Genomic DNA, 24,121 nt, shown 5'->3' with positions numbered 1-24,121 from the left:
AAATTCCAGATATGAATGTAAGAAATATAACAATAACACTGCCTCTGCCTGAGGCTACCCAGCAGGAGCTATGGAGAGATCTGCAGATTCCTCTTCTTTGGGGTTTGGAGGTGCCCAGGTGAGGCCCAGTTTTGGACACATGCAAGCTATTCCGTATGAGTCTGGGTCCCCAGAGACTTGCCCGGAAGTGGAGTTCAGAGCAGTCGGGAGCTTGAGACTCCCTCCCGATTGAAAAAGATAACCATGTCCTCAGTTGCCAGCCCTTTCCACGTGCACCTCCGTACCTCTGCACTTTACTTCCCCACCTCCTCTGAGTCTCAGTGTGCTTTTCTTTTTCCTTCTAGTTGTAGAATTTCCACTCAGCCAGCCTTCCTGTGGTTCTGGATGATGTCTGTTTTGTCTTTTAGTTGTATTTTTGAAGTGGTTGTGCGAGGCAGCAATTTCTGGTGTTTACCTATGCCGCCATCTTGGTTTCTCTCTCTCTCTTTTAATTGCTCATCTTCCTTTGCACTCCTCTTAGGACACTTGGGACATTGTACTATCCTGTGTACAGGCCTGCATACAGTTGGGGACACTTTGAAAACTGAGGGCAGCCACCACAGCTCTGTCCCCTCTGTCTTTCTCACTGTGTCACTCAGTGCTTTGCGTTGACCTGACCAATTGATCCTGTTCCATTGTGTTCTCTTCCAAGGTGGCCAGGTGACCCTCTCTGAAGGGCAAGTCACTTTCTTTTGTCATGAACATGGAGGTTAGGTTGCCACAGCCAGAGCTACTTGATAGTCCCATTGTATTGAATCTGTTTATACCACAGGGCTTTCAAGTGCCAATAAGTTACTCGGCTGTTGATTCACATCTTCAGTATAACTATTTTTAGACATAGGTATAATTTTTTTAATGGAAAGTGCTTTAAAAGTGGAAGCTGTATTGTATCACTATGATTTTCCTGCAAGTAAAGTACTTTCCAATCAATCATTCTTGGAATAATGGAATCGTTCTCATTGATACAACATGATGGTTTTAACCTTTTACTGAAAATTATTTTTGTGCGAAAGGGGGTGATGGCATAATTCTTCTTTCTTCAACAGAAATACCCATGTGGCTACTATTCATTGTGTTCTCACAATGACTTCCTCTTAAGGAAGAGCTGCTCTTACAGAATGGATGTGGCATTCTGAAGTTCCTGCTCTCCCCAGGGCCTTCACACTCCTGAGTTCTGGGAAGTTTTGGTCTGTGGTACTGGTAGAGGCAGTTCCCTAGGATTCAAGGAGGTTAAATAACTTGCTCAAGGTGAAGATAAAGGTGGTAAATGGCAGTCAAGAGTGGTACCACGGACATCTGTGGAGATCCAGTAACAGAGCAGGTGGAGAAGCTATTTCAGGAGAGAAAGACTGGGCTTTTGACTATTGCTTAAATTTCCCTGTTTCTCCATCGGAAGGGCTTATGTTTTCTATAGTGATGAAGAATGACAGGGATGAGAGAGTGAAGACCGTGAATCTCTAATGATTTCCCTCTGTATGGGGTCCCATTTTTTTAAAGAAGAGAGCTGCCCTGGGCAGGGGTGAGGGAAGAACGGGGGTGCAAAGGAAGCAAAGGTTTTGGGAAAGAATACTTCAGATGAACAGCCAGAGTCCAACCTGGGTAAGGAAGAAAGAGAGGTCATTAGGGGATCCACAGGTCAGAAGAAACTGGAGGAATCTAAGGGAAGTGAGAGCAAGTGTGGGCCTGAAAGAGGTGAGAGAGCTGGTTGTGGTCAGAGTAGGATGTGACGTTTATTCCCACAGAACTGAAGTAGTGCCAGGTATTAACCATTTCCTGGGAGTCACCATGGGAGTGGGAGGCTGGAGTGAAAGTGAAGAGTCACTGTAGGTGAGGGCATCTAGGAACTATGAGACTTGGTGATGGCTCATCCTACATGATGATAGCATTGGAATGAAGAGAAAAATGGTGATGTAGATGCCAGAATCTTAGATAAACAGAATTATCAGGAAGGGAGGTCAAGCCTCTATAACTGAAGTGCATGAACCTCAAAGATGTAGGAGCCTCTACAGGATAGTAGAGGAGGGTGGCTGGAAGCTTTGGGATCAGGAGCAGCTTTCGCCTGTGAGTGCTGTATGGGGAGTTAAGGATATAAAGGAGCTTGCTTTAAAGGAATAGGACAGCCAGAGGGCTTAGGTAGAAGGTTTAGGAAGGGGAGAGGCACGGAGCAGTAAGGGATTCTCCTGGGTTCCTGTGTCTCTCCAACCTTCCTTCTTTTTCTCTACTGCAGATTCCTCTTCCTCCTTTGGCACCATTGATACTGGTATTCCATTGGGTTCTGTCCTGGCCCATTTTCCTTCTCATTCCCCGTACTTTCTTGAGTGACTTAGTACTGTGCAGTTATAGTTTAAACTGTTATGCATACTCACCATATACATAGTGCAGACTTTTCTCTATCTTCAGATTCATATATCTACCTGTGAGTGTGTTCCACCAGCCTCATGCACTCTAACTCAACATGCCTGATTTGAATCCATAACTACCTGAACACAGACCTCTTCTTACCTTTTCAGTTTGTGGCAGCTCCACATTGAAAATCTGGGGGTCTTCTGAATATCTCTCTCCCATATACCTAATTAACCTCCACGTGCCAAGTTTCAATGTATATATTTCTCACATCTGTCCTCTCATCTCCATCCCTACTCCCACTGCCCTACTTCCTAGTCACATCACCTCTAGAGGACCACATTAACTTCCTAACCAGTCTCCCTGCCTCCAGTCTGGCCCCTTCCAATCCATTTGTGACACTGCTGTACATATGGCCATCTCACTTCCATTCCATTCCAGAAAGCTCTCTGAATGTTTCTCATCTTTCTTAGGATAAAATTTTAGCTCCTCAGCATGGCACACAAGGCTCCATAGTCTACTTTTCCAGTTTCATCTCTTCTTCCTGTTCATGTATTGAACTTTGGGTCTTCATTCACGGAGATACCTTGGCCTTGAGTCCTCCCTTGACTCAACTCAGGTATCAGCTAGGTCAACACATAGTTGCTGACTGGCACTCTATTGAAAGCACTGTGTTTCCCCTGAACCCAGGAGCCCGGGTCAGGAACCCTCCTAGAGACTCCTGTCCTTGGCCTTTGGTGAGGAGCACATGCTATCAAGATGCCCTGGAGGAGGGATGACAATGAGACAGACTTCTGAAAGTCTTAGTTTGTCAAATTCCAGATGATAGAAAAATGGATGAGCTGGAAGGCATGATGAGGATTAAGTGTGGTTCGGGGGAAAAAACCCCGTGTGATGAAATCAGGCGGCTACAACAGATCTCAGATGATCTTGCAAGAATTATGTCATCAGGAGGCTTCATTTGTTAGGAATCTCTACCCACACTGGATGATTCATCACCCAAACTGCTGAGGGACCCTACAGTTAAAGCCCTTGCATTCCTCCTCGATGTCTTAACGCATTCCATCTGACAAGTGGATCCCACTTTCTTTTAAAAACTTCTCCCTACACAAAGCCATCCAAAGCCTACACTGTGGACCTGAATTCCTCAGCCAGGCTTGTGGCTTTTGGAGGCCAGGAAAAAGGCAGATGGGATGAAACAGGACTAAATCTCAAGCTAATTTCTTCTTAAAAAAAGAATATTGCAAGGGCCTCAGGAAAGGCAGAGAGAACAACATGAACCCACCAGGGTCCCTGCTGCTGTCCACCCCATGCAGGCAGGGCCACACCAGCTGCTGAGGTGGCTTACTCTGAGGCCAGCTTGGTGGCAAGCCCTGCTTTGCTCTTGCTTCCATGTTCTAAGAATGGGGCTTCCGCCTTGTTCCTGTTTGCAGGAGGTTGAGGCATGAATGTGTGGTTGGGCCTGGGAAAGTAAAAGTAATTCTTTGTCCAGGGAGGGCTAGTCATGGACTGGCAGGAGACATGGTGTCATGACCCCTGGGGAAGCAGCACAGAGGGAAAACAAACAAACCTGACTTAAAATCCTGCCTTCTCCCCTCTTCCTTAGCTGTGTCATCTTCTAAGAATGATAAATTCATTATCTTTACACCTACAGTGAAGCCCCTCTCTACATAGCGGGGAACATGTTTTCTCAACGGGGACAATGCAGTAAATGGTGTGGAATGAGACAGACATGAGTTGGAGCCCTGATTTCACCATTCAGGCAAGTTATTCAACCTCTCTGTGACCTATGAGGTAGGGCAATTATAAATACTGAATTAAATAATGTATGTGAAAAGGCCTAGCCCAGTGCCTGGAGCAGAACTGTGTTTAACAAAGGTGAGCTAGACTAGATGGTGTCATCTGGAGGCCCTTTAATGAGCTAATAATGTTTTTGAAAATGAAAGCCCATGACCAGGGTCAGAAGGGGCCAGACAAGGGTTCTAAGGAACAAAGAGGGTCAAGATTCTAGGAGATGATCCCATGGGTCCTAGGGAGAGGGCGTTGTTTATGCTGTGCCTGCCTTGTGCTCCCAGCAGAGTAGAAGGTTGAGGGCATCCAGGAATGCTCTCGCAGCCAGGAAGAGGCAGAAGCCAGGCTCCTGTAGCGTTTGATTACAAGGGAGGCTGCAGAGTTCTACCAATGGCCATCTGTACGTGCCAGGGTCTCTGACCCATTCCTCTCAGGGGTAGGGGAGGTACTTTATGAGGTTATCAGGAGGACATTAGAGAAATGTAAGTGAAGAGTATAAAGGTTCAGAGCCTGGTAAATCTCATGCTCTCATGGTGGGAGGGGTGTGGAGGGGGCAGAGGAGAAGGAACAGAGGGAGAACAACGAGTGAGGCTTCTGGGAGAGGCCTAGAGCTGGGAGGGGCTGGAGGACGGCATGGGAAGAGGGTGACCTGTGCGCTGCCAGGGAGAGGGGGTGGTGGCGGAGTCTGGAGGGTGGCAGGCAGACTGAACGGATGGTGTGGGGACAGTGTGATCTTGGAGAACATTTCTCTAGTCATGTTGGAGCCTGAAGTTGCCGCTTATCCTCGTTAGTGATGGACACTGAGTCACCTGATTTACCTTCTCCGTGTGACTGACTTCACTACTCACTCAAGTATGAATAGAAAGAGAAAGGCCCTGCTTAGACCCTTCGTTCTATCCAGTGTATGCATCCTCAATTGGGGCATATCTCCCCACGGGGGTGAAAATTCATTCTTTCAGAGGTAGAGGGTAGTGGTGAAAAAAATCTTTGATACAATGATTTGTAGCTTTCCAAAGGGCCACGGTACGTAAACAGATATAGATAGATGGAGAAATAGATAGAACATTAAAGTTTCATGGGAGAAGAGGACAATCAGGGAAAAAAAATCCTAAAATGCTCCTTGGGTTGAGTGGTGACTATGAAATAAAGGTTGAGGAACAGAGAAGTAGAGCCTCTTGTCCCAAAGAACTGCCAATATCCGGGGCTTCTGGTGAGTTTCAAAGCCCTAACCAGCAACCTCTTAATTGCAAAGCACACTGGGCAGGGGTTGGTAGCTCCCTGCTTTGTTTCCACTGAGCCAGAAATTCCTACATCTCCCATCCTGTTCCTCTCTTGTTTACCTCCCTCTAAGGCAGCGGTTCTCAACCTGTGGGTCGCGACCATCAGAAAACACATATAGCATATCAGATATTTACATGACGATTCATAACAGTAGCAAAATGACAGTTATAAAGTAGCAACGAAAATAATTTTATGGTTGGGGGTCACCACAACATGAGGAACTGTATCAAAGGGTCCCGGCTTTAGGAAGGTTGAGAACCACTGCTCTAAGGTCTCCATGGCCACCAATAAGCCATGGGCAAACCCACACCTGGAATGAGGGCTTTCACAAGGAGATTAGAACTATGTGGCCTAGCCTGTCTTCTTCCCAAGGCAGGAAAGTGCAAAGGCTCTCTCCTAGGCAGACAAGACTGAGTGGTCTGTCCGATACACGTACATGAGCTACGTGCTGCTCACACAAGACGAAAGCTCTGTTTCACAGCTCAGATCTGAACGTTTCTGTTTCCTCTTATCAGCACATACTTGCATCATCAGGATGAGATCACATCCTTCCCAACCTCAACCTTCCCTAAACAGATCCTTTTAGGAACATCATGATGGACATGAGAACCTTGTTTTCTTATCATTATTGTGTAAGTGCTGCTGATTTTTATTCTAAATAAATCTGTAGGGAACATGACAAATCACTATGTCATAAATGTCAATGACTTTGGCTTTTACCACTAGCCACTTTAATTTATTACATTTAAATTTCAATTATTAGGCTGAGATTGTCTCTTTTAAAGTACTCTTGTGATTAAAAGAAAGAGCAAATATTTTCTGCGTTATATTTCATATTAATTGAGTATGAAACCACATGCATGATGTGGTTTTTATTTCTGTCTTTTAAGTAGGCACAATATTTTCCTTGGCTCTACAATTTATTAGCTATTTGATTAAAAAACAGCTTTAATGAAATATAACTCACATGCTATATAATGTGCCTATTTAAAGTATAAAATTCAGTGTTCTTGACTACATTCACAGGGTTGAACAACCATCTCACAGTCTAATTTTAGAAAATTTTATCCCCCACCAAAAGATACCTTGTACCTGTTAACAGTCACTCCTCATTCATATTCTACCCCCATGTCTAGGAACCACTAATCTGTTTTCTGTCTATATAGATTTGTTAAATAGGCACACATTTTTTGAGCAAAATCATTTTATAGTCTAATTCCATAATTAACCAATAATTGAATCATAATTAACTAATTAGATTCATAGCTATCGCTTGATTTTAGCTGGCACTTTTTGTGAAAAGTGAAATTCATGTTGGCCTGGTGGGAACTATTTCATTACTAAAACTGCATTCCCAATAATCATCGAGGCAACAGATTTACCTTCCTTCCTGCCCAGATATGCTCACTGGAGTACTCTTTGAAGTTTTTAAGTTAAATGATAAATGCACCAGAGGCTTGCTGTTTAAGAATTTCTTTGGTGAAGTTGTTAGTAAAGGCTAACCTTTAAGGTATAACCCTACATTCTTCTCAAGCACAGACACATGAACTGTTCTGGCTCGTAAATCATGGTTTCTATGGATTTGATTTGCTTGGGGATTTTCTTTTTAAAAAATATTTTTTTAAATGAAATTTACTGGATTTGTTGATGATAGCCATTCTGACAGGTGTGAGATGGTACCTCATTGTTGTTTTGATTCGCATTTCTTGGATGATTAGTGACTTTGAGCATGTTTTCATATGTCTCTTGGCTTTCTGAATGTCCTCTTTTGAAGAGTGTCTATTTAGGTCCTTTGCCCATTTTTTGATTGGATTGTTTATCTTCCTTTTGTTAAGTTGTATGAGTTCCCTATAAATGTTGGAGATTAAACTCTTATCGGCGATTACATTGGCAAAGTGCTGGAGAGGATGTGGAGAAAAAGGAACACTCGTGCACTGCTGGTGGGAATGCAGACTGGTGCAGCCACTATGGAAGACAGTATGGAGTTTCCTCAAAAAGTTAAAAATGGAACTCCCATTTGACCCAGTGATCCCACTGCTAGGAATATATGCCAAGAAAACAGAAACACCAATCAGAAAAGATATATGCACCTCAAACTACAGTGGGAAGCCTGGGGAGGGTTTAGTGGGGGGGGGGGGGTAAGAGATCAACCGAAGGACTTGTATGCATGCATATAAGCATAACCAATGGACATAAGACACTGGGGGATAGGGGAGCCTGGGGGAATGTCAAGGGGAGAAAAAAAAAGGAGACCTATGTAATACTCTTTGTAATACTTTAAGCAATAAAAAAAATAAATGAAATTTACTGGAGTGACACTTGTTAATAAAATTATATAGGTTTCAAGTATAACAATTCTATAATACACTATCTGTATATTGCTTTGTGTGTTTACCATCCAAAGCCAAATCACCTTCCATAGCTATGTATAGGGTTTCTCCCCAAAATGTATACGCACACTTTGAATAATTATAAATGCAGTATTTATTAAAACACATTTCATTTTCAAAATTGGGCTACCAGCTGTTTAAGTGTGTATACTTTTTTGGGGACACCTTGTATGTATTTTCTTTTAGGTTCTCTTTGCAATGATTAATATGTGGCAGTGGACACTAGCTTCCTTCTCGAAGGCCATGACTCCCTCGCACAGGGCTGAGAGGGGGGCTTCAGTACAGACTCACTGCTGGTGTGTGGCAAGTTCTGGGCACAAGAGCTTCAGTGCCCACATACATATGTGCCCTCAGCGATCATTAGAGATTTCCGTAGAAAACAGCATGTCTGAAAATGGACATATTTTTCTAGCCTCTTGTAGCCACTGACCAGGCAATGGTTTTCCTATTTAACACCAGATAAATCGGTGGGCTTCAATGGCAGAATCTGAGGCACATCCACCAAGGGGAGAATCAGTCATTATATAGTAAAAAAAAAAAAAATGGATCTGGCTACGCCTTCTCCCAACTCTGCCCTGACACAGTGCTCGGACTGCCAGAATCCTATTGGCAGAATGACATGATTGTCGCTTTCCCACAGTACTCGCTGGTTTACAGAGCATGTCTGTAGATGTGTTTCATTTTGAACCTCATTATAATCCTGTGGGGCAGATAGGGCGGGCCTTTCATTTTGCAAATGAGAAACCAAGTGTGAGAAGAACTTGCTCAAGTTCATGGGTAGGTGGCAGGAGCGACACCCCCTCCGTGGAAGGCCAGTCTCCACTAAAGCAGCCCCCCGGAGGGGCCATACATGTACTTCAACTTTGCTCACGAAGGTTTTGAAACTTCTGTTTTGGTATATCTTTAAGATCTGTAGCACACCTCTGACTATCCTCAATGAAGGCACTATTTCATCTTCTAGGTTAGTGGTTCTCCAACTAGAGTGTGTTTCAGAATTGCCTGGAGGGCAGATTGCTGGGCTCCACCCCCCCCCCCAAAGTTTCTGATCCTTAAACCTGGGGTGGGGCCCAGGACTTGTTTCTAATAAGTTCCTAGGGACGCTGATGTTGCTGGTCCGTGGCTCACTTTGAGAATCACGTGCTTAGGAATTTATTTCCGGAAAAAGTGAATCTGTTAAAACTGAGTTTATTGATTAAGGTGTGGATCAAGCTAGGGAATTCGGTGATTGGCCAAAATAGTGGGCAGCTATAATGCACACCAGCTCTAAAGGGCATTCAAATACGACCCTCACCCACCTGAAGGTTCTGAACAATGGCAGTCGGATTGGACTGAATGTGAAGTTTCCCACTGAAACTCTTTTAAAGGGGAGAATTCTCATGAGTGTTTAGCACACGTGTGAAATGTTCATTATCAACCTTTTACTTTCCAGCTTTAGAAAAAGAAAAGAAGCCATGGGGGTGACACCCACATTAGAGAGAATCAGTTATGAAGGAAGAATTAATAGCTATTTCGCAGCTGAGCTAGCGAGACTGGTATGGCAGGGGTCCTTTCTGTGCTGCAAACATGATGGGTGGGGAAGATAAAGGGAAAATTCTGACTCTTCCTACTGACTATTCTGCTGAGATTAGAATGGAGAAGGTGAAAAGATCTGATTTTGGATGCCAAAGATAAACATGCAACATTTTACGGGGGAAAAGAGTTTCAGCAAAAAAGAAAAAATGAACTACATTAGGTACTTAAGCTGGGAGTCAATCCTTCCTGTCACAGCAGGGAAAAAAGAGGCGGAGGACTGCCTAAATATTGGTTCTAATTTTATTTCCAAATCTACATTACATTAAACTCTCCTTGTACTCCTCTTTAATTTACAGCAACTGCTGACACAAATTGGTGTGCCTTCTCTTCTTTGACATCAGTATTTCTCTTGAATTATGCATTTTCATCTGGAACGAGGTTTGTGGGGCTAAAGCCTTCTTTCATTTAGATGGATGAAAACAGGGGTCAATGGGGGGTCGAGAACAAAATCAATGCGGGGGGGGGTACAGATGTTCAGGGCGGCATTTCACTGCCCAAAAAGAGTGTAAGTGGTATTAAAAAATGACACTATATTGATTAAAATTCAACTACAAGAGAATAAGAAAAACTCAACTAAACTTCATCCCAGAACTGCCAGATTCTCCATTTATTGGTGCCCAGAAGTATTTAGTAATCATTTGTAAGAGTACAGATGATCATAATAAGTGTATCACTTCAATTTGATTTAAAATTGAGTCAAAGGCAAAAAAACCCACCAGCTTGCCACCGTGTATTTCGCCCATCCCAACCCACATGAATGTAGATGGTTGTGGTGTTCTGCCTCCGAGATCAGCACCATAGACTGATGGGGCTCCATTATTGGCAACAAATGACTCCTGGTTCAAGTCAGCAATGTTCCCTATTGACAGAGGTCATTTGTTGGATCCATCTGGGGCCTGACTTTGTGTCTCGGGGTCTCAGGGTCCACTCTCAGCTTCTGGGTTTGGATGGGTTCTGGGCTGGCCAGTCATACCCGTAAGGAAATGGGGCATTTTGATGAAGCTGTAGACATATTGTCTCAATATACTAAATAACATACAGAACAGATATCTCTTAACTCCCCCCATTTCTGCACCTCATGTCACCCTCTGTTCCAGCCTGGGCTTCACCCTGTGGTGATCCTCAGCCATCTCTGAAAACTCTCCATTTTAAATGTTTACCCATCTCCCACTCCACCCCCGGAGTGGGAACCGACGATAAGGTAAAGCTGTTCGCTTTGTACATTGCTTGATAGTTTAGAAAAGAGGAGAAGTTTATGTTTCAGTTATAATAACTTAGTGTAAAAAATGTTCCCGAATCAGTATGGCCACATGAAAGCAGCTCTGGCATAATGTGCTTCGGCTGAAACTGGCTGTGCCCACAGCTTGTTGTGACATCACTTTGCCTCCAGTGTCGCTCCAGTGTGACCAGTGGTTGGCCAGCCTGAAGAGCACATGAGGGTCTGTTGTCAACCTGGGATTTGGCCCTGCTCTGGCAACCTGTGAGTGGGGGGACCCTGGGGCCCAGAGCCCAGTGGGCAGCCCTTGCCCCTCTTCAGGTTCAGGGTCAGGGCTAACGTGCTCAGCAGGCGCCACTGCCAGTCACAACCCTCACAGCTCTTCTGTCTGTCTGGCCACAGAGAATGGCCTGCGGAGACTTAAAACTGGTTACAAACCCCATTCTGGCCAAAATGTCTGTGGTGGGCTAATTTATTCTATAATTTAAAGAATTCCATTATTAATGAAAGAGAAGGAGAATCCTGAGTATGAGCTAACACTGGAATAAAAAAGGCCCATTCTTCAGGCAATATTAATGGGAGCTTTGTATATAAATAACTTTATATATTGGTGAATAAATGGCACTTAAAACTAAAATGTCTGTTAGTGATTCACTGGGTTCTAAAGACCGGCCTTGTCTTCTGTGGTCAGCGATCTTTCTTCTTCGTGACTCCACTATTCTAGATGGAAAACAGTTAATCCAGTATGATTTAGTATCTCACAAATGATTCCGCTGAAGTATTTTCTGCCAAATGTTCATCTTCTAACAGCTGCTTTTTTTTTTTTTATTTCAGTGAGAGGCACTTGAAATAAAATCATTGTTCTCTGTGAAAATTGCATGCTAAATAACCCAGAGCTACCAGATTATTACACGGCAAAGGCATTTGATAATATTAGCACCAACCGCAGGTTCCACTTCTGCTGATGCACAAAATTTTGAGTAATTAGTCATTGCACAATATTATACTTATATCCTTTTTGCTTGAGCTGTTAGGCCACAAAATCAGCAGGCAGTTGCTGTTATAAAAGGCTTCTCTGGGTTATTTATAATGTGCTGCTTCCTTACAGTTGCTGCTTTACTCTTGGGTCTTGGGCCAGGTCTACACAGTAAAAATGAAGGAAGGAAACTGAGCGATTGTTCTGTGACTCTTGCTGCTGAAAGCTGGTGTGGATGATTCACACGAACTGTGTGTGCCTTGGCTGGAATACCTGGTATTCCTGTCTACACAACTCAAATTCATCCCAAACTGGCTCATTTGTCACTTCATTGGGGGAGAGCCTGTAGTTACATGAAGTTACTTCTATTGGGAGTAAACTAGTGTCTGCGCACAGGTGGTAGGATGAAATACCAGAACTCACGTTATGTTGCAAGAGTTTCCTTCAAATATTATTGACTTTAAGTGCAGGATAAATTTCTGCTCCAAATGCTTCTCTGTTGCATGGATCAGTGATTCCCCAAAGAGTCAGCCAGGACACCCAATGGTGTGCATTGGGCATTATTTAATTTCATTTTATTTTTGTAAATTACTTCCTGTGCCATCTGCAGAATCCCTGATGATATGAGCTATTTCTAATGGGAGTAGGTCTTAACTCTTAGGTGAGTTGGGGCTCAAAAAAAAATGCTGAGACCCACTGAGACTGGTAGAATGATCTATTTGTTTTGACCATGAAATAAACATCCTTCTTACGTCCCCAACACCCACCTTTTTAAAAATGAAATGAACTACCATTGTGTCTTCTGAATTCTTAAGAGTTCTTCAACCCACTTCTCAACATCCCGTTACCACCTCTCTAGTCCAGGCCATAATCTCTCACCAGATCAGTGCAACGGTCTATGGACACTTCTTCCTGCCTCCTGTATTATAATCTCCAGAAGGTCTAGCATATACCTAGTAGGGATTTCAGGAGAGGATGGAGAAAACAGCAGGGAGTTAAATAATAATTTGGTTAAGGTTTCTCAAAACTGATGAGAAACACAAATACTGAGACTCAGGAAGAACAAAGTCATGAGCAGTATAAATAAGAATAAATTCAGATCTGGACTCACTATAGTAAACCTGCAGAATGGCAAAGACCAAGAGAAATTCTTACAAAATAATACTACTCTTCTGTTCAAGTGTCCTATAAGCTAGGTTCTGATATAGGCTGAATCTTCATAGCACTAAACTCCTTAAGCAAAAAGGTCATATTGTGTTTGTAATGTTTTATTTATGAAAAACTACCTGAAGCAAAAATAGCAAAAAGTTAAGAATTAACAAAGCTGGGTGGTGGATCCATGGGTGTGCATGATACTATTCTTCATACTTTTCTGTATAATCAAAACATTTCATAATTTAAAAAGAAGGAAGGAAGGAAGGCAATCCAATTGGCCTTGGGACTACTGAGGGAAGTCGTAAATGTTAAATCTTTGATGCAGTCTGTTCACTTACAAAGTAATCTACGCAGTTAGATCTCACATGCTAAAACTAAAAGTTAAAGCGAGGACTAAGTAGGGAAAAACATTATCCTAACTGGGAACAGAACAGTTATGGGGAAGTCATCTAGCAAACGTAACCATGCTTTTCCTTTTCCCAATTTTGGTTTATTTTATTTTATTACTAGAGACATTGAAAGGAAATTAATAAGAAGGTGGCCGGCAGGGTGGGATTGGGCCAGACAGGTTGGACATGCCCTGGAGCCAATCTCCCACAGTCCCTGGTCCCTCCCCGGCCGGCGGCCTCACCTGGGGTGGTGCTGGGGCTTGAAGGGCATCTGGGGAGTGAGGGAGGTCCCTCCGGCAGGTGGGGTCCCTTGGCCTGGAGTGCGAGAGGGGACTCTGCAAAGTTGCTGTCACTTGGCAGCTCCTGTGTTGAGCATCTGCCCCCTGGTGGTCAGTGTGTGTCATAGCTACTAGTCGGGCGGTCAAATGGTTGGATGGTCACTTAGGCTTTTATATATGTAGATTATTTTCCCCACACCCCAAGGCAGGACACCTTGTCACACCACCCATTGAAGCAAAACAACACAACATGCTGCTGCCTCATCCAAAAGTAGTGTTTTTACTTTGCCCTTTCTTTTTTCCCCCCCAAAATTTATTTCTTTATTGATATCAGAGAGGAAGGAAGAAGGATAGAGAGATAGAAACATCAATGATGAGAATCATTGATTGGCTGCCTCCTGCACACCCCCCACTGGGCAATGAGCCCACATCCCAGGCACGTGCCCTTGGCCGGAATCGAACCCGAGACCCCCCAGTCCGCAGGCCGACGCTCTATCCACTGAACCAAGCCAGCTAGGGTACTTTGCCCTTTCTTGACGGCTCAGTGGGTCATTAGCAAAAGGCCCAATGAGTGCTTTTAAAAGGGGTCAATTTTAGTTTATTTTAACCAAAGAAGGAAAAGGATATAAAACTTTCAGGTTTTAGAGAATCTTTTAGGGGAGATGTAATTCACCTAACTCTTGGCCCCTTCTCCCCCAGTCACACAGCTTTTTCAGGAGTTATACTATAGTACCGGGCACTCCTCTAGTTTTTAAAGGAATGGGAGGAGGAAAAGTGAGAGTGAGTAGTCGCCTCTTTACACTGTCCCACTATAGCACGTTCTACTTACACACACATGCACACGTAAACACATGGCATTCATGCCACTAACAGTTTAGTCACACGGAGCATGTCAACACGGATAACACACCACTAACTTACAGCACATACTTTCACACAGAGGGCAGACAGATGCTCACCAAGCTATGAACGACACCCGTTTTACTCATTTCCTGTCCGCCTCTATCACCAATGGGCATTGAGGATAGTGGCCACGGCTCCTGCTCACTAGGCTCTACGGTTTGGCTCCAGGTGGTTTTTCACGTCCTCATAATTTCAGGTCTACCCAGGAGATATCGCCACGCAATGGGAACCACATAGAAGACCTACAGTAGAGTCCCGGCAGCTCTGCTCCCCAGAGTGTGACTGCAGCGGCCAGGAGCAGGCCAGAAGCGGCCACGGCTCCTGTCGGGGTATCACACTAATAGGAGAGATTGAAAGCTAGGCAGAGTGGGGCTTAGGGGCAGGAGCTGAGAGGAAAAGAAGTCTTAGTCGTAGATGGGTGAAAAGCTGCCACAACCCCTACCACCCCTTCTTACTGGGAGAGGGACTGTTTCCTCTCTCTTCAATTAGGTGCTATCTAGGCCCATGGAACACCATATTGAGATTTAGATTTTGCTGTCTTGACTCTGCTATGGTTTAGAGTTGTTGTTTCTCTGCATCCTACCTCCACCCCTCTTCTCTTCTTTTAGTCCCTGGCCATACTTGAGTTCCAAGGCAGGGCTGGGATCCCAGGTGTCCTCGGGCCTCCTTAAAATGTACTGCCCTGGACACGGGTTGATGCATGTCCGGTTCTGGCTGAGGGACGGTACTTTAGGAAAATGGAAAAAACAGCTTCGTGTTTGGCCCTGTTTCAGTTCCTCAAAGTGAGGATGACAGTTCTGGTAAGCAGTGACAATTAGATTTTTAGAGCCCTGGGTTTTCAACTGCTCCCATGCAGGACTAAGAAAGATAATGTAAAATATTTAATTCTGCCTGATTAGCTAGTAAATGAGGTGATGTGCTGAGGTGGAAGTAATGCAATAGAGCTAATCTGCCCCCCAACCCCCCGGGGCATGACAGGTGCCCTGCGCCTTGTCCATCAGTCTCTTTAGCAATTACCTTGTCCTCTGTCCTTTCTTTATAGCCAGAGAACATTTTGTCGTCTTCATCTTTTCTGGGAGTAGAGTCAGCAGAGTTTGCAGATGTCTCATCCATTTATTGACATAATTCCTAAGGTTAAGAGGGCTATTTCAGAGCCTCATTGGGGTTTACTTTATTTTATGATGCCAACTTCAGAGATGTCATTTTCCCTCTGTAACTTATTATTATTATTATTATTGGCCTGGCCTTCTATGACTGCAGGCAAAATAATCTGATAGGTTTTTGAAATGGGAAAGTGGGTAATTATTTTATTTTCAAATCATTAAAAAAGAGCATTTTTCCCTGAGCTTTATCCTTTCCCTTGGCATATGCAATGTAGAATTTCAGGAATATGAGGAGTCCTGTGGGTCCTCCAGTCCCTCGAGAACATGGGCTCACAGTGAGGCTGAGGATCTCTCTCTCTCTCTCTCTCTCTCTCTCTCTCTCACACACACACACACACACACATACACACACACAAACACTCATATACACACACTAGTTAACTTTCTCAGAGGGAACTAGAACGCTGTCATATTTTCAGGAGGGCCTGTTACTATATGCCCAGCATTGTATTAATCATTGGGGTTGCCCCCAGAGAACTTTGAGCTGGACCCTGGGGATGGCTAGGAGTTTGCGAGGCAGGGAAGAGGAGTGTTTTTGTTTTTTTTTTCTTTCCTTAAACTACAGAGATAGTTTGGGGACTCGAAGAAAAGAGGAATTACCTTTCCCTCAGCCTGTCTAGTTAGCATGTCAGGCCCCTAGTTAAAGAAGTTTAAAGAAAAGATGATTTGGCTGCAGTCTCTAAGGGTGGTGCACCTCTCCTTCGGTTTGGTCATTCAGTGACAAGAATGAATGAGCGTGATCTTTGCCAGACCCTGTGATAGCTGGGCCAGCATGATCCTGCCACACTGCTATCCACACAGTTCAGCTCCTTGCCCTATACAGGAAGATGCGGGAGTTCAATGGGAGTGGGACCTGGGTTTCCCTCCAGTGAGGTACAGTGAGGAAAGTCATATCCACTCTACTCAATGGTGAGTGATGCAAGCCCCTGGTACTAGGGAAGGTGAACAATCAGACACATAGGGACCTACTAATGAGAAATAACACGTACCGAGTGCTTATGTGGGCCAACCACTGTTTTTAGGGCTATGCATGGGTTATTGCCTTTAAGTGAGGCTGCACTGTATTGCACAAAGCAAGCAATGCCTTTGCCAGATCTGGCAGCTTCTGAAGATCGAGATAAATGAAGCAATTATAAAAGCCTCTATCATGACAAGTGACAAGGCAAGTCAGTGCAGGAAGCCCAAATACCAGGAGAGATTGAAGGCCAGGCAGACTGCCACCAAATCAAGAGGCAGAGTGGTGCGGTGGAGGGTATAGGGGTGTTAAAGTGGGGCATACAGACAGACAGACAGATCTAAAATCAATTCCTGGCTCTGCCTACTTTCCAGCTGTATGGCTCTGGGCAGGTTCTTTACCTTTGGGGGTACTGTTTCCTCCTCTCTTAAATGGGCACGAACCCCATCTTGCTGGGGTGTTATGAACATGTGAGATAATGCATAGAGTCCAGCCTAGTGCCGGGCACAGAATAGTGCCTGCTTTTCATTATTAGCCAGAGGGTCCTCATTTCCAAGAGTCTGTAAGAACCAGGACTTTTAGAGGTCAAAGATGCTCAGAGATCACCCATTCTAGACACATCACGTTTGGGTGCACAGCCTGAGCCCCCAGCATGCTGAATGCTTGCCCACAGCAGCCTGCTAGTTATGGCTAAGTCAGGGTGAGAACTCAGGCCGTCACCTGCCCTTGCCCACTGGGACCGATGATTTCAGTTAAACCACACGCAAAACTCTCAGAATATTCACCAAAAGGTGGTTTAGGCTGACCCTGTTAGTTCACGTCAGATCATTTTCTCCTCCTGAACAGCTGATGTTTCAGTATTCACTTTAGGTCACTTTGGAAACACATTTATTTGTTTCTTGTGTATGTTAGTCTGATTGAGCCACCATAACAAAATACCACACACTGGGTGGCTTAAACAACAGAAATGTATTTCTCACAGTTCTGGAGGCTACAAGTCCAAGATCAAGGTGCTGATAGGCAGGTTTCATTCTGAGGCCCCTTCTCCAGGCCTGCAGGTGGGTTAACAGGAACCTATCCTTGACAGCAGCTCTGATGCCTGCAGGCCAGACCTCAGGATGAAGGGAATACAGGAGAAGTGACCTTGGAAAGCACTGGGTAACCCATCAGCCCCAGCAGTCACCACCCTCATGAGTGCTTCCATGCAAACTTAACAGAAACTGTTTCCACTTCCTACTGGCGCAATCTCCAGCCCCGCAATCTCCAGTTGAGTCTCAAGTTCCGAGTTGTCCCTTGGGGGGCATCTCTGCAGCTAGTGCCTCACCAGCAACTGTGAATACTACAGGACTCAAATATAATAGAAAGAAAGGGAAATAAAGAATAAGTAAGAGAACCCCCCATGCCCCTGGTTTTTGATTATTCTCAGCTTACTTATATACTGTAAATTATGATGATTTATTACAAAGTGAGTGATTCTTGAGAAGGCAGATTTAGCCTGTGGGAAAAATTCTTAAAATCAGAGTATCTCTGTATATTCTAGGACATCACCATTTACATGTAGGAAAGCAAGCCTATATAATAAAAGGCTAATATGCAAGTGGACCAAATGGTGGAATGACCAGTTGCTATGACACTCACTGACGCTGAGTGTCAGGGGGCAGGCGCTCAATGCAGGAGCTGCCTCCTGGTGGTCAGTGCACTCCCACAGGGGGAGCACTGCTCAGCCAGAAGCTGGACTCATGATGACAGGAGCCTCTCCTGCCTCCGCTACAGTTGGACATCCCCTGAGGGCTCCCTGAGGCTGGGCTGGGCTGAGGCCCCCCCCCCCAACCAGTGCATGAATTTTGTGCACTGGGCCTCTAGTTTATATATAAGAAATATTACAGAGCCTACAGGCCAAGGATAATTAATGTTACAGCATATTATATCACACTAGCACAATGATCTTAAAACATTACCATGCTTAAATGTGTAGCTCTGACTATGAAGTGATTATTCTGTGCAACTGTGAATACAAGATGTCAAAGCCACCACCCTTCAGGTTGGAAGGACTGGAGTGATGTGACTGCCATGTCATTTTGAGGCTGAGATTCAGACAACGTAGAGATGGGAAGAGACACATCTGTCATATCTTCCAAACTGAGCTGAGGACATCTGCAGCTACTGCCACCATCTCACTCTAGTACACGGGAAACATAAAAATAGAAGTGATGCATCCAACTGTTAACACTGAGGCACACTGAGTACAGCAAGCAGTCCGCAGAAGCACCGACGGAGAACGGGAAATGGCTCCTTCTGGGACAGGCCGTCGATCTCAAGTGGACAGGGTGCCAACCAGATGTTCCCACCGTCCATCCCATCCTGGTGGACTTATTTATTTAATGTTTTCCAGCTTTGCTGAGGTATGATTGGTGAATAAAAATTGCCTGGCTGGCATGGCTCCGTGGCTGAGTGTTTACCTATGAACCAGGAGGTTGCTGGTTAGAACCAGGAGGATGCACATGCCTGGGTTGTGGTCTCAACCCCAGTACGAGGTGTGTAGGAGGCAGCGGATCAGTGATTCTCTCTCATCATTGATGTTTCTCTCTCTCTTTCTCTCTCCCTTTATCTCTGAAATCAATAAAAATATTTTAAAAAAATTGTATCTGTTTAGGCTGCACAACATGATTTTTAAAAGAGCGTGTATGACAAGGTAGGAAGAGGGGAAAAGCGAAAAGGTTACAAACCGACTGAGAGCAGGTAACACCCTCCTGACAGGAAAGTGAAGGAGCCCATTTGTTCAGAAGAAAATGCCTCCCTGGAAATTCGCACCTCACCACGTCAGTTATCTCCTCTTCTTCAGACTTATGAAGAGGCTGAACAGTTGTGTGCAGCACAGGCAAGAATTTCAATAATGAGAGTGCCGGATGAGCGGACAAAGATAGCATAAAAACGCTGAGGGAGATTCCACACCCAGAAAATAACTACCCTTGGTTCCTGTGTCACCTCTGCTCTACTGGGGGGGACACTGAGCACCCATTCAGGTAGGTTCAGTGGAGCCATTAATGGGAGATTCCTCAGCACAAGAGCACCCATTCTTTACTGAGGTGCCTAGATGGATAGATGGATCGTGTTGTTACTTTTTTGACCTTTGTTTTCTGAACTGAGATATCATTCACATACCATAAAAGTCACCCTTTAAAAGTACACAGTTCAGTGGTTTTTAGTATGTCCACAAGATTGTGCAACTATCACCATTCCAGGACATTTTCGTCACCCCAAAGAGGAACCCTGTACTCATTAGCATCACTTCCCATTATCCCCTCTCCCCAGATACTGCCAACCGTCAACCTACTTTGTTTCCGTAGATTTACCTATTCTGGATATTTCATGTAAATAGAAGCATATACTATGTGGCCCTTTTTGACTGGCTTTGTTTACTTAGTATAGTCTTGGATGTTCATCTGTCCTATAGCACGCATCAGTGTTCTTTTCTATGGCTGAATAACATTCTATTATTTGAATTGAAGGGGTTTAGAATAGGCCTCCTCAAGATGTGCCACTTTGGCAGGCATATTATCTTTTGACCCGAAGACAATCAAGACTCTGTGGGCTCATGAGAAAATTTTACTCTTCCTTAACGAATTTAAATTTGGGGCCTTGCCCGTAATAAGAGTTATTACCAAAAATAACTTTGGTATTTGGACAAGCATCTAATTACTGAACATATTGCTCTTCTTATCCTCCTGCGAATGGCCTTCCTCCCCTCTGAAGCCCCAAGGTGCCCCCTCATTCTTAGCTCATGTGTACCTGAGAACCTCTCATGTATGTGGGGTTCCCATACATGTGTAATTAATTTTGGTTATTTTCTCTTGTTACTCTGTCTCATGTTGATTTAATTATTAGACCAGCCAGAAGAACCTAGAAGGGTAAAAGAAATTCTCTTACTCCCCCACAGTATATTCCACAATTTGTTTATTCATTCATCTGCTGATGAAAATTTGGGTGTTTCCAGGTTTGGGCTGTTATGAATATGCTGCTATGAATGTTCGTATATAAGTTCTTGTGTGGGCATATGTTTTCATTTCTCTTGGGTATATAGCTAGGAGTAGAATTGCTGGGTCATATTGCAACTAACTCTAAATTTAACTCCGTGAAGCTTTTCCAGACTGTCTTCCATAGCGGCTACACCATTTACATTCCTACCAGCATTTGCTCGAGGGTTCCAATTTCTCCAGACGAGTCAGCACTTGTTATTATCTATTTTTGATTATAGCCACCCCAGTGGGTATGACACGGTATCTCATTGTGTTTTGTCACTTAAAAAAAGAATCAGAGCCACCCATATGTGCAATTTAAAAAGATAGGACTTAAAGTATAAATGCTCCATCTCTCTCCACAACCATTTCCACTAGGCAAATACTTTAAATTCTTTTAGCGGTTTCTTCTGCTGTTTATCTTCAATTTCTGGTAATGTGTATTATACCGCTATTTTGAAAATCAGTTTTTGATATTATCTCTTGAATTCCAACTATGGAAGATGAGCACTTAGTTCTCTTATCTTCCCCCATGTGCACACAAACACACACTCACTTTTTCTTTCAGTCTTCACAATATGATTATAATCTCCATTTTTAGTTAAATCTATAATTGGAACTTATACTGTTATGACTATAAATTCATAATCATGTGGTATACTAAGATTTGCTTAATCATACTTTTCCCCTTAGACTCCAGATGACCTAGAGGAAAAATTAAAAAAAAATCTCCCCGGTTTTCTACATAGTAATTTACGAGTTCATCTTCAAATTATGGACATACTCAAATATATGGATATTTCACTATTTCTTCCCCCCCCTTTTTTTTCTTCTGGGACACATTACTCCTAAGGCCCTCATCTGGATTGCATGGCTCTGAGCTCGCTGCACAGCTGCTTCCTGGAACTTTCCTTCACTTTCCTTGACTGCACTCCTCTCCTGTGTTGCATCGCCTGTTTCTAGATCCCATGTCTTTCACCCTTAGTTTTATCCTTCAGCTTACAATAGCTTATCTTCCAGTAGCTTCTTCATTCCTGTTTCTGCTTTACTGCCTATTTTGTGTTAGACATTTTCTGATATACCGTTTTAATTTCTTATTTATTTTAGTGTGTTTTTGTTTTTGTTTTTTTTAGTTCTTGTCCTAGAGATTGCATTGGTGATTCCAATTAACACCTTGACTTAAAATAATCCAGTTATAACTAAACTAGAGGCCCAGTGCACAGATTCATGTACTGGTGGGTCCCTAGGCCTGGCCTGTGCCCTTTCACAATCCAGGACCCCTCGGGAGATGTTGGACTGCTGGTTTTGGCCCGATCCCTGCAGGCCAGGTTGAGGGACCCCACCGGTGCATGAATCGTGCACTGGGTCTCTAGTATGCATATAAGATCTTTGGTTAATCTCTTCCCACCATACTCCCTTTCCTCTGAGATTCATCAGTCTGTTCCATGTTTCCATGCCTGTGCACTGAGCATCTGTCTCCTAGAGGTCAGTGCGTATCATAGCTATCGGTCGAACAGTAGGCTTTTATATATATAGATACCAACCTAATTCCAATAGCATACAGAGCTGTTTTTGGATAGTTTCATGCTACCAAGGCATGAAAGTTGTGTAATTGAGACAGAGCACGTATATATTGAAAACCTTCAATTTACTATCTGGCCCTTTATAGGAAAGACTTGCTGATCCTGATCCAGTACCCTGACCTTCCTGATCCTCTTTTCTATCTCCTGCCTCCAAGCATTAAGCAATATGTTCCTCCTCTGAACTTTCCCTGTGTTTCACCTTTGAACTCTCACTTTCACCTTTCCAAAGCCTAAAAATTAACTGGGAATGCTTAGAAACCACAAAACAAAGCAAAAACTTCCTTCGTGCCCATCACTGTATTTAAGATGCTCAGAGTTGTCGTTGGTCGTGATCTATGCAATCCCTTCCTTCAACAGGAAATTACTCTGAGGGTTATTACTATTGATTTGAATCTGAACATTTCCCAGGGTGGTTTCTTCGTCATTTAGTCTCAGCCCAAACAGTGCATTTCCATACGAGTGTTCTGTGGTAGCCGGGTGGTTTTTGTCTGACCAGCACCCACTTCCTGTCCTCTGATAAGAGGTCTTTGATTTTTATGTGACACCAGAGGTGGGCTGTGATGTTGGGCACAGTGTGGGCAGGAAGCTTCCAGGGACCCTCGCCGGAGGGGGCCTGCCTGAGCTCCAAGCCCACGGCCAGGCCAGCAGAGCCGACAGGACTCGGCTTAGCCTCTGCGTTCTGCCATACTCTTGAACTTTCTAATCATGTGCACCCAGTAAGTCCCCTTTTCTGTGTAGGCCCATCTGAGCTGTGCTTCTGGTGCTGGTGAGCAAAAGGAATCCGGACTGACACAGACTCTGAGGCTGAGTCCGAGCCACTGCTGGGCCCCTTCATTTCATGCTCAGCAAGAGAGGAAGACACGCTTCTGCTTTAGTTCGGGACCTGGAATAGTTGCAGTCTACTGCAGGATTAATTTCAGAGCGAATAAGAAACCTTCCCTGTCCATCTTGACAAAAGAGAAAAAAAAGCTAATGGATTCACAAATGATTAAAGAGGAAGGGAATGACAGTGCCACGTACAGCCTGTCAAATACCCGATGGAGCACATTTTGAACGACAGTGACAATGTAATTTCATGTTATAAAGGCATGCCTTGCACTGACTAGTTTTCAAAGCATGTTCGTATCTAAAATGCCATCAGATCCTCTTAGGCTTCTTTTTTAATAAATGACCCATATTTTAAAGTATAAAACCCAAAACATGTTTTGTGAATAATTACACAACAGTTTCTTACAAATAAAAATTCTAACCTTTTTCTTCTTCCTCTCATTTCATGTTCCTGACATGTGCTTACTTTTCTAGTCAGCTCTTCTGAATTCTAGGCCATAAAGAGATGCTTTAGCGGAACCCTGAGCCCTTTTCCCAACTTGTTTCTTTTCATCCCTGCCCGGTAGTTAGCTAGCCGTGACCTGTCCCCTTACCCCGCCTGTCCTTACCACAGCGCCTTGCACACAAAGTGTAGTGGAGTCCCCACAGGCCTAGTGTGGAACCCCCAGCTCTGTTACTTCCCAGCATTATGATCCTGAGCACATTTTTAAACCTGTGAAATGAGGAGCATGGCCATACCTACCTCATATAATTCTTGCAAAGATTAAATGAGATGCATGCAAGAGAGACACAGAAGCATGCGGTACGTGATGGCTGTTACTACTTGTTGGCCGAAGGAATGAGTCTGCTGGCCAGTGCTCCTTGCTGTCTCATTCCACATAAAGCTTGTACGACCTGGTGATGCACTGTCTAAAATCCAAGCCCCTGATGGCACAGACTGTTATGTTCATCACTGTAGCCCTGGTGCCTAATTGTACTGGCATATAATAGATATTCAATAAATACTTATTGAAAACATAAATGAATGTAGGTAATACAGGTATAACTTTACTGATATTCCAATTTTGTGGATGAGAAAACTGAGGCTCAGAGAGTTTAAGTGACTTGTTGAAAGTTCTGTAGTTGGTTAGAAAGGGATTGGGATATGGTTCTCCTGCCTGGTTGTTTTTCTTTTCTACCACATCACCTCCTGGGGCCGTTACCTTATGATACAGAAAGTGCAGTGCAGTACGTTAGTGACTAA

General features: G+C 43.9%; 2 protein-coding genes across 3 annotated transcripts in view; one reads left to right on the top strand and one right to left on the bottom strand.

Moving 5' to 3' along the window:
• Positions 1–24,121, bottom strand: part of RBKS (ribokinase) — a 64,326-nt gene that overhangs the window by 2,022 nt on the left and 38,183 nt on the right. The window contains exon 9 of one of the 2 annotated variants that reach the window (XM_015566354.1): positions 21,128–21,172. The exons of the other annotated variant lie outside the window; for it this stretch is intronic. Coding sequence (XP_015421840.1) covers positions 21,143–21,172 — 30 coding nt within the window. The 3' untranslated portion in view covers positions 21,128–21,142. Of the gene's footprint in view, positions 1–21,127; positions 21,173–24,121 lie in introns of those variants that run through there. 2 annotated transcript variants of the gene reach the window in all.
• The window catches only part of MRPL33 (mitochondrial ribosomal protein L33), a 62,142-nt gene that overhangs the window by 13,481 nt on the left and 24,540 nt on the right, over positions 1–24,121 (top strand). The gene's annotated exons all lie outside the window — the stretch shown is intronic.

This window comes from Myotis davidii, unplaced genomic scaffold, assembly GCF_000327345.1.
Source record: "Myotis davidii unplaced genomic scaffold, ASM32734v1 scaffold238, whole genome shotgun sequence".
In the NCBI taxonomy this organism is placed as follows: Eukaryota; Metazoa; Chordata; class Mammalia; order Chiroptera; family Vespertilionidae; genus Myotis; species Myotis davidii.
The sequence above is the reverse complement of the archived record's forward strand: the minus strand, read 5'-3'. Positions and strand labels throughout refer to the sequence as shown.